This window comes from Epinephelus fuscoguttatus, linkage group LG22 (genome assembly GCF_011397635.1).
Source record: "Epinephelus fuscoguttatus linkage group LG22, E.fuscoguttatus.final_Chr_v1".
Classification (NCBI taxonomy): Eukaryota; Metazoa; Chordata; class Actinopteri; order Perciformes; family Serranidae; genus Epinephelus; species Epinephelus fuscoguttatus.
Genome location: NC_064773.1, coordinates 32,172,062 through 32,183,638, shown reverse-complemented (window position 1 = coordinate 32,183,638; position 11,577 = coordinate 32,172,062). Strand labels below are relative to the sequence as shown.

Here is an 11,577-nt window from a genome sequence, read left to right as displayed (position 1 = left end):
TCTACATCAGCAGTCTTCTTCGTGGAGATACCTCTGTCGTCATGTGACATGAGTATGGAACCTTTTCTAAATGGGTCCTCCTATTTCCTGTTGGCATGTTTTGCAGTGTATGTGAATGACATCAATTGACAGGAAGCAAACATGGACCCAAGCTGTTGCCCTAGCAATGCAGTTCTGGTAAAATGGTCTCATCCATTCATTTTCCATAAGCGCCTATCCTGTTGGGATATCCTATCCTATCCTGTTTAGTGGCCTCTCGCCCACTGTCCCTGCTGACAGTGGGCGAGAGGCAGAGTACACCCTGGACAGGTTGCCAGACTATCGCAGGGCTGACACGTAGAGACAGACAACCATTTATGCTAACATTCACACTTACAGCCAATTTAGAGCCACATGTCTTTGGACTGTGGGAAGAAGCCGGAGTGCTTTTAAGAGCCTGTATGCATTTAAAAAGGTGAATCTATACATTTTCAGTGAAATCAGACCTTTATTTTTAAAAAACACAATGCATGTAATGAGCGTGAACTGACAGGCTGTCCCTGAGCATCCAAAAGTGACGCTTGAGGGTCCCTGGCACGTCATATTTGATGTGTAGGGCCACTGTGTTGGGAGTGAGAATGTGTTGGAAAACTGGATAAAGATCAAGGACATTCACATGTGACACCAGAGACAGAGGTTACCATCTCCAGCCGTACACAACCACCTGTTAACATGTGACCAAAGTTCCTGAGTGACACAAGTTGAGGAAGGCTGTGACATGTGGTTGAAAGCTCTGAAAAAGCAACACTGACCTTGACAGGATTTGGTGAAAATATTTCATTATTATCTATATTTCATTGTTTTAAATAAATAATCATCATTATTTATTTGTATTGTTTAGAATAAATAATCCATTGCATTGTCTACAACTGAATTGACTGAACATTTCCCCGCAATGCTAACACCAAAGCTGACCTGCAGGTGGCAGGTGGACATAAGAAGCAACACATTGTGACACCCGCCTGGCATGTGCCATAATTAGGTCTGGGTATTGTTTAAAAAAATACAATACCAGTACCCTAAAAGCCATAGAGCACTTCATTCGGTACCCATATTGTGAATGGAGTGGTGTGTCAGCACATTCTGGGCATGTAGTAGGCATGCTGAACTGCCAGCTCTGTCAAATACATAGCACTTGACTTCACCACACCACAGACTGCACGGGTTCTAGCTGCTGCTGCAGGAATGTGAGCTTCATGCTGGGTACAGTTGTGAGAGTCTGTGAGAGCTTGTGTTAACCAGACAGATAAACTGTTCACCAGAGAGCAGCTCCAGATACAGCAGCAACAGAAGGTTTGCTGATCACTTCCCCAAAGGATCGAATGCGGGTATTCTTTGACTTCAGTGCTACTTGCTACCGGGTTATTTTGGTCAATATCCTAAAGATATTGAGTACCGAAACCCCGCCGTAGTTGTAATGGCTGATTGCTGCAGGTCAGAGTTTTCTGAAAAAGTGGACAGATTTTTCGAACAGTCAGTTCAGCTGCACAAGATGCAACAAATACAGGATTATTTGTTAGCAATTTCTGGGGTGTCAGGAGCCTTAAAGGTAAATAAATAAGTCCCTGATTTTGTCAACAGTACAACAATGAATTCAGATCTCAGAATATTTACAGTCCGAATGAGAGCTATAGATCTGACAGTGTACCTTCAAAATAGACTGAGATTGCATTCATTTTAAACTGATTTCAATGCGGGTCTTTATTCGTGTTGGTAAAAATCAGCAAAATGTAAAGTACTCGTGACTTGTAGTAAAGGAGCTAAAACTTCACAAAACCCAGTATCATCCTTTATGGCGGACTTTCCTTTCCTCCTCTTCATCAGTCTTGACCCCTCAGCTGTCCTCCTACAAGGCACAACCTCTGACCTGCATACAATGATCACTCTCAGAGAGGCAATCAATACTGGTACATTGCACACATCCCCTCACTGTGATTGAATTCATTCAGCTCCAAAATAATAGGCACTAAAATCAGTTCAGACCCATCTGACTCATATTGCACAATGTCTGCACTATACATCTTCACATACGTATCTAATATACTTTGATCAGCCATGTTCTTTAGATACAACATTACTACAAGCTTATGGAAGAGCTCATCATGGAGGACAGTGAACATGCCATGACATACTGTACCTGCTGTTACTCAAACAAAGCTGTTAGGTTAATAAATGTACAGTACTGCTGTAAATAATGCACTGACCCACTGAGAGGGAGTCTGGAATCCTGGGTTGTTCCCAGCAGGATGCAGATTGTCTCCCATTTCAACTCATCAGTATGTAAACTTCTACATACACTCTGAAAAGGGTGGATTTTAAACACAAACTGTTAGATATGGCATGTGCATCGCTTTTCATTTGTTTCCAGTTCAACTTTTTCAGTTTGATTATTTGACTGTCTTACACAGAGTCCGATTGAAAGGTCGATGTTGGTGTCATCTCTATGCATCCAGTACAAACAGGTTAAGAATAAAGACCGGAGGCTTGTTAGCCAGGCCAAGAGTTACAACAGAGCTTCAAGCTAGCAGCTCTGTCATGAGGACAGTGAGCACCACACCAAGCGTTTGTTAATAACAGTGGGGGCCCTAGAAAATCTTTGGATGGCATACTGAAACCAAAAGCCACAATGCTGTTATGCTGTTGTATAGTATATAGGCTAGCTGAAAACTATGCCAATATAAGTGTTAAGGTATTGCATACTGATATACTTATCAGTATCCCTATGTAGGACTCATACTTATCAGCTTCACTATAACTCGCAGGTTTCAGAGACAAAGCACTTATCTTTTGCTGGACACATTTTCCCCACAAATACAACATGCTAACATTATTAGCACACGCCTATGACATTTATACATTGTGACGCACAAGTATAAATCTGCCTTACTCTCTTATTTTACAGTTAATGATTATCTGACGTGCATAGATTAGAGGGATAGTGCAACCTAAAAATGAAAATTCAGCCATTATCTACTCACCCATATGCCGAGGTTAGACTCTGGTGAAGTTTCAGAGTCCCCACAACACTTGCGGAGATCCAAGGGGAGAGGGGGTAGCAGCACAACTCCACCTAATGGAGACTTTTGACGCCCCAGATTCAAACGTCCAAAAACACATAATTGAAACCACAAAATATCTCCATACTGCTCGTCTGCCGTGAGACATGGGCACTGCGTTCATGTGTGTTCACGTGTTTCACTTTTCGAGACCAGCGAAAGCACGTGAACACACTTGAACGCAGTGCCCATGTCTCACGGCCTTGCACAAGCTCACACAGGTGAGCATGGTCCACAGAGAGGCAGTTAGAGCTGCAGGCTACAATGAGGCTAAAAACAGAGTTCAAATGACGTTTTTCCAAACAACTTTTATGTCGGGGCTTCAGGACACTTGGATCACTACGGACGAGCAGTATGGGGATATTTTGTGATTTCAATTATGTGTTTTTGGATGTTTGAATCTGGGGCGCCGCAAGTCTCCATTAGGTGGAGTTGTGCTGCTACCCCCTCTCCCCTTGGATCTCTGAAACTTCACCTGAGCCTTCCTCGGCATATGGGTGAGTAGATAGTGGCTGAATTTTCATTTTTGGGTGCACTATCCCTTTAATACCAGTACAGTTAGTATTTTGAGTTCCACAATCAGTGGTGTATATCAGTCGCGCACACGTTCCCGAGTGCCTATTTTTTTTAGGGCGCAGCGCCTGCACCTTGAGATAAAAAGAGCACTGCATGATAGGTGACAAGGAACAACCAATCACAGCCAACATATATCTTTCCCTTCTTCCGTAAATATCAACCTGTGATAAATATGGAGAAGAGGTTTATCATTTTAGTGCAGGGGCGCCAGGGCTTTACATCTGTCTAACCGACAATACTTTAGGCCTACACACTTAAAAAATAGCACCTGGAAGAAGATCAGGTCTGCACTCAGGATTTCATGTAAGTAGGCAGGTGCTTGTTATGGTTGCTTAGCAACTCCAGATGCAACCTGCCTCTGTGCTCTTTAAAGTTGGCACAGAATAGACACAAGAGCGCAACAGCAACAGTGCCCGGCATGTGTGCTGCACCTTTAAGTGTTGACAGGACACAACAAGTCAGTAATAAAGTTTGATTTGTTGGGCCAGCTTGTTCCAAAGAAATTCCCTAAATGTCAGATTGTTCCTTTAACACCAATAAAATGGAAGTGAGTATCATTACATTAAACTGATCAGATCGTTGATGACTGCCATTGGTTCAGATTTGGGAGGTCACCTGCCAGATTACTTTTTACCACTTTGTTTTTCCCTCTCTGTAATCTGTGACCTTGGAGGTAAGGGACATAAAAAAGAGAGATTCCAGGAACCACAACGACCATCTCTACATACATGTAAGCACATTATTTTACATCACTAATTTCTTTTTCCCCTCAAACTGACTTTCTTGACAGAATTGGGAGTCCATAGATTACAAAGTACTAAGTCAGTAATGCATATATCTGTAGTCCCAGACTCACAGTTGTGTTGAGAATGACTTTTTCAGAGTCTGCTGAGCTTTCTTGTATACTGGGTGCGACCTTTTAGCAATGAAGAAATACTGAGGTCCATGAATGAATAAATAGGTGTTCTCGGTGAGAGATTAAGAGCTGGGCTCTTCGGTGACCCAGAATACTGATGGATGTCAGAGTGACCAGTAGCCAGTGATCTTTAAGGACTCGTGATCCAAGAAGTGTGAGAAGTAGTAAAACAGCGGCACAGCCAGCGACACCAACAGAAACTTCTGTTGGCAGGTGGTCCGTTTGAAAAGGGCTGTAGAAAACCTGTTAGTCATGGCACTGTTGGATCTTTATACATGGCATTAACTTACACACAAGTGTCTACTCTACTGTTAGTACCGGAAACAGCATTTAGAAGCAGCACAGATCTGCAGACAACACCGTTATCAATAGAAAACACTGGTGTGCAGGGGGTGAGTCAAAGCAGAGGATTCTTCAAATTGCACTTTACGTCCCAACACGACACAAAGTCCAGCTGTTGTCTCTCCGTTCAAGGTGAAACTCACAGACTGAACACACACAAGTCGACAAGGTCCAATGCACTATAGTTTGATCTGTGTTTGTTAGTAGGCTATTGCAGGTGTTGGGTTTGACTGTAGCACCTGTAAACTGGTCTGAAAGGGGAGCTTTGTAAGGCTGGTACAGATGATGCATTCCAGACATGTACAAAAATTGGAAAATCCATCCTCCTGTAATGTAAAATGTCCTCGGCCGTCCGAGAGAAAACCTCAAAAAGATTCGTCAGCTCCGAGGTTTCAGAGATGCAGTTATCTGACGTCACTTGGACGTAGCAACATACCCTGTCAACGAAATCAAACTGCTGAGAAATGAATGTTGTTAGTCGTTAATAATGAATCTACGGACTCTTTTTTTTTTTTTTTTTGCATCACATGATGTCATATGCATCATAACCCCATTGTGGTTAAAGGTTGGACACAGCTGGACATGGCTGGATTATTGGGCGCTGAAGGCCTCAGGTTGTGTGTGTCACAATGACTTTCTGGTTATTTGTTTGGCAGTATGCACTGCTAAATGGAAAGGGCCCTAAGGTGGGTCTTGTATTTTTATCCAGTCATGGGGCCCTGTGTCAAAATCTAATGTAAGGCTGCAAATACCTTCTCAATAGAAGCCTACAACCCGTGTCTTCCTCGTTGCCATGTCGCAGGTTACTGGTACTTGGCAGCATTTCGAACAGCTTAAGATCTGTGCCCAGGTTTAAAGTTAATATCGATATATAGATAACATAGACAATTTTAGGCCAAGCAAATGCTTCTTTTTTAAAAAGCTGCGGAAGAGGGAGGGACCCTTTTGCAACTTGACAAGACATATAAAAAAGTACAGTTGCGCTATCGGTTGTTAATCAGTTAAGGAGTTGGCACTTGCAATCCAAAGCAGCTGCCTTAGGGCGACAGACACCAAAGGGCCCCCAGTTAGCTAATTATAACAGTTGTCTAACAGTCCGAAATTTGGGAGAACCCTCTGACTTCTGCTGGAGTCTAACCCTGCAGGTATTGCCATTGGACTGTGTCTATTTTCTTTCACATCTCTTTCTTCAACACCATACAGTGGAAGTGAATTCAGTTTTGTTAACAAGATTTTAAAAGATCTAACGCAACATATCCCTCTCTACAAATGATCTCCCTGTTACTGTGGATCATCCAAAGAACACAGAGACAGCTTTTATAGGAACTATTCCTTTGTCAGTTCCAATTAAAATTGCTGACAGTGTGTTCTGTGGATTATTCAGAGTAACAGGAACACTGTTTGTGAGAAGACAAAACGTCATTTTCCGATATGGTGAGTAGTAGAAACACTTTCTAGTCACCATCATTATACATTGTTGGATTACCAACCAGGGTCTCTAAGAAAATATGTATGTCACATTTTGGTAGTGTTGCAGCGGTATGAGATTTTCACAGAATGATAAAATATTGCAGTTTCATGGTATCACAACATTACAGAATTGATAATATCAGTCAGAATGACCCTTAAAGGAATGAAAACAGAAGGGTTACTGTTGGTTGAACAAACGTTTTATCACTATAACTGAAACTTGAAACCATTTTGTAAATGGTAGCATGTGTAAAAAGTCTCCTCTTTGAAAATAAAGGGGAGAATTAACGTCAAGTTGCTTTTTTTCTCAATGTCGTAGATAAGCAAATGTACGCGAAACTTTTATATCACAGTATACCTTGACACCGGTAGATTGCTGCAACTCTACAATTTCAGTAAAGTGACCATTTAAAGGGTAACTTGGGTATTTTTTTAACTACAATGCTATTTTCCCATGTTTTTATGTATACGCGACTGAACAGAACAACATTTTTTTAATTAGTCCAGTACTGAGCAAGACTGAAAAAGACTGCAATGTAATCCCAGCGAGCAACTGAGCACCATCAACTTACATCCATTTAAAGTGCTTTGTTTTTGCCACTGACAGGCTCAGATTGTTATTTGAAGTATCTGATAACATTATGGAATGGTTCTCTATCGAGACAGAACTTTTTGTTAAAGAGTAGGGCCTTTTCACACCTAGGTCTTTTGGTGCGGACTTCTGGACTTTCCAGTTTGGTCCGCAGGTGTCAAAACTACCCCCCGACCATGGTCTGGACCAAACGGACGAAATTTGGTCCGGCCAAAAGAGATGGTCTCAGTCCCGACCAAACAGAACCATGGTCCGGTCCGATACTAGTGTGAACACATTTTTTTGGATGGTTCGGACTTTAGGACCATTGACAGGAAATTCATTCTGGTGCGCCGGTTGTTCATTTCCGCAGGAGAGAAGTCAAGTCCACCATCAAAAATGAGCCGGCAATGGTCACTCACCTCGACGCTGGTCGCTCCTGAGTTGGCAGGATTTTAAGTTAGCTAATATTGCCAGCTGTCTCCTCCTCCTCCTTTCCTGCCGGTGACGATGACATCTTGGCACAAGGTGTAGATTTATATTTCGTTTTTGTATGAGCCGCAAGTATTGTCTTCTAGGTTGGCGCTGCAGCTGATAGCAATGCCAAAATAGTATGAGTAGCATGACGATTATTAGAATCGGTTCGTCCATTTTCATGCGGTAATGTTCGTAAACATTGAGGGGATTTCTACCCACCTACTTGACAACACACTGACATCAGACCCCCGCCCATTTATAAACCAATCAATGTCAAATATAAGGTGACGCAACCCACGAAGATGAACGTAACTATGTCATGTAAAGTTCTTTAGTCCGCTCACAGAATTGCAATGTGAATGCAAAACCAAGGGACCAAATGTATACAATAACAAAAACATTAACCTTGGTCTGGACCTTGGCTTTTTGTTAAGCCAGAAACAGCCCTGAAATTGCTATTGCCAGACCCACCAGACTCCATTTAAATAAATGTTAATTTTATCATCATGAAACACACTTCATTCAAAGTCAGCAGAAGTGAAATAAAACTCTCAAAAGCTGTCTTTGTTCATCTCTCTGCTGTTCCAACAATCATCAACTCTGGTTTGGTTGAAATAAACCCCTAATTCACTCAGTTAGATATGAAAATATGCTGGCTTTATATGCTCTTAAATTACTGTTTTAATAAATGGAGTCTGGTGGGTTTAGCCATGGTGATTTCAAGTCTGTTTCTGGTCAAACTAAAAGGATCTTACTCTTTAACAAAAAGCTCTATGTATGTGGGGTCCTTTCAGTAATGTTGTCAGACACTTATAATAATAATCTGAGGCTGGCAAACACTTTTGGTGGGAGTAAATTGAGGGTGGGAAGATGCCCCATGTGGTTACACTGCAGCCTGTGTCTGCAATTTACTTTGTCATATAACTGTACAGAGTAAATCACTTTTCCCTACTCTCGTGTATGTTGATACATGTTGCCTAAATACCTTTGTGTGGCTTTGCTGTCTATCTGGAAGCAGGAGCTGTGTTCGTAATTTGGATTTTCCCATTTCCAGCTGTGTCTGGAACGCAACACGACTCGTCCACTTTACCCGCCATCAGACAGACAGACAGACGGACAGGCGGCCCCTGGCCCTCAGTCAGCCCGGGCTCTAGGACTGTGTGACGGCCAGGGTGTTGACATATCCGTGCGGACACATGTCGTTCTCGGACACGCAGTGGGAGAACTGGGCCGGGTTGCTGCCTCCGGCCAGCCTCCGGACTCCACGCACCGCCACGCACTGCTCCACCAGCTCCAGGAACTTACACGCCAAGAAGAAGATGTTTTTAAACATGAACACCGACACCGGCATCTTGTAGACGTAAACCTGGAAACACCTGACCACAAGCAGGGGCGCGTTGACCACCAGGCCCGTGGAGAAGCGGGCCCACAGCCACCGGCAGCGCAGCTCGGACGCCGTCAGCTCGTAGAGCCAGATCACCGGCACGGCCAGGGCCACGAAGTACACCGTGATGACAGTGTACTTGAGGTACACGGTGGGGATCTCGCTCCTCAGCAGCATCTCCACGAGCGTGAAGCTGTCCAGCAGGTCCAGGCAAGTGCTCATGAAGCAGCTCTGGGAGTGGTGCCGCGTCGCTCCATTCAGATCCTCGATGATGGAGTTGATGAGGCAGAAGAGCAGCGGCGCGGACAGCAGCATGATGATCTTGAAGCCGGTCACTCCGCATGGGACCTTGAGCGCGATCAGATCCAGGATGGACGTCTCCAGGATGAGCACCACCTTCGGCGTGCAGGCGATGACATAGATGAGCCAGGCCAGGTAGGCGTAGGTGAACTCCCCGAGGTTGCAGCCGAAGATGGAGCTCTTCTGGTGGAAGCCGCAGGCCCGCTCTCTCTTGCTCCGCGCGTTCTTCATGAAGAAAATCCCCCAGCCCGAGATCACCACCAGGTCCGTGGCTATCCATGAGCACCAGTACAGGTCGTTGAAGATGATGAGGTAGAAGTCCAGAATGCCGCCCTGGAAGACGAGGAGGAGGAAGCAGAGCGCCTTATACAGCAGGCTCCTCTTGGATTTGTGCGCCAGCAGGGGAGCGGTCTGCATGAACTCCCCCGATGTCATGATGCAGGCGGCGGCCGCGGCCGAGGAGACCAGGGGCTGGATGCTGCCGCTCTCCTCCGGGATGATGCTGCCGCTGGTGGTCTGGGTGTCCCGCCTCCTGCTGAGGTGCCCGGCTTCCGGAGAGGAGGAGACGGGGGAGTCTGGGCTATAGCTCGCTTCGGATCGGAGATACTCTGCCTTCGGATTGTCGTTCCCAGTTTCTGAGATCATTGTATTTGTGCGGTCGCCTCCCTTTCTCCCCTCTTTCTTCCTCACTGATGCTTTTAAAGGTGGAGAGAAAGAGGCGCGCGCAAAGAGAGGCATGGACTCTGATGGAATGGACTACACCTGCTTTTGTTTACAACAGTTATTTGCACATATTATAATGCTTTTCATTACGTCATTTTATCTACAGATTTTCTTTTAAAATACATACTTCACACTAGCTATGATTCCTTAAAGCAATTTATGTTGTTTTCAATATTTTGTACTGAACATGATCCTGAAGCACGGTGATAGTTGACATGTTTCAACACTGATGCATGTCGAGTTAAACATATGCACAGGTAGAATGATAACAAACATAACATATTATATACAAATGGACTAAAAAGAAAAATAGAGAATTAGGAAAATAATATTTTTAAAAGGTATTCAGTTTACAAAAAATGATTTATGTAGCCTATTCACTTAACACGTTTGGACTTTTTTTTTTTTTTTTAAACATTGGTATTTCTGTGTAGACATCTTATACAGTAAAGTCCACTGGATACACAGTGTTATTACTCCTTAATGTTGGTTTTAAGTCGATACAGGGGCTGCATCAATCTGTTTGGGGCCCTGGGGCATAAATGAGCATCTGGGTCCCTATACACCCCATTCCTCCCACTGTAGCCCAAGCAGTCTGCTACAGTTCAGATTAGTTTGGTATGCATTTTTTTCCCGTTTCCACCAAACACTTTTAGTATGACACCTTTGGAACCAACAGTAACCCTTCAGACATGGTACCAAGACCCTACATCTGTTTAGCGTTTCCACTGCAAACAGTACTCTAACTCTGTGGGCAGGGTTGTCACTCACTGCTCCGTCCAGTATTCACTGTATTTCCTCATCACTGGTGACACTGAGGGAAGTCTGCACCTCATTTATCCTCCACAGAACGAAGCTGCACGCAGACATTTTCAGAACCAAATAAAACAGGCTGCAGTGAGAGTCTCTCTCCATGGGATATTTGAAAATAGGGGTTTGTGCATCTAGTCCTTCTAAGGCAAGCGCAGGGGTTTAGTGTTGCTGGAGCCCACAGGAACAACACTCCACTACACTTTTTATTGTCCATCTGTGTCACCGGTAATGAGGAAGTACAGTGAGTGCTGGACGGAGCAGTGAGTGTCAACAAATGTATTCTTTATATGAGGGGGACGACACCTGTGCAAGGACACACACTGTGCGGCAGTCAACAAAAAACAAATGGCAGTAAGCGAAATATGCAGGTTGTAAATTACAACTTCAAACAAACTTGTTTGAATAAAAAAATACAAATTTCAAAAAGCATTCAGGATTTTTGTAAATTTAGTATTACCTGTTAAATAGCTTTACATTCAGTGACAAGCACATTATAAATTGTTTAGGACTGGGGACTTGACTTGACTCAGGACATGCTTCTCTTGCCTTGGGAGTTGAGTGGCAAGTCCTGAGACTTGCAAACTAATGACTTATTAGTCCCACCTCTGCTGTTTGCTTACACTAGAGTACTAAGGTAGTCATTTGGAAGCACAGTCATTTAGGAATATGCAAAACAGGTTAACGTGTGGTTAGGGTTAGGCACAAAAACGCATTTGGTTATAGCTGGAAAAGATCATGTTTTAGCTAAATATAGTTGCTTTTGGTGGCACAATCCTGACTATTAATGGTGAAAAAAAAGTGATGAGTAGCCAAAAACCATCCATGTTTGGTGGCTAAATAGCAGCTGGAAACACAATGGGCTCCTGTAAAACAACAGCTTTTGTTGTCTGTTGGTCTCAAACAGTGGCCT

At 43.7% G+C, this 11,577-nt stretch overlaps 1 protein-coding gene across 1 annotated transcript; it reads right to left on the bottom strand.

Annotated features, from left to right (window-relative positions):
• Positions 1 to 3,630: 3,630 nt before the first annotated feature.
• On the bottom strand, positions 3,631 to 10,703 carry tmem121b (transmembrane protein 121B). Its single transcript, XM_049567107.1, has 2 exons — positions 8,433 to 10,703; positions 3,631 to 5,366 (listed from the first exon to the last, which is right to left on the bottom strand). Exon 1 carries the CDS (start codon positions 9,867 to 9,869, stop codon positions 8,598 to 8,600), a length of 1,272 nt encoding a protein of 423 aa, XP_049423064.1. The 5' UTR covers positions 9,870 to 10,703; the 3' UTR covers positions 3,631 to 5,366; positions 8,433 to 8,597.
• Between the last annotated feature and the right edge of the window lie 874 nt (positions 10,704 to 11,577).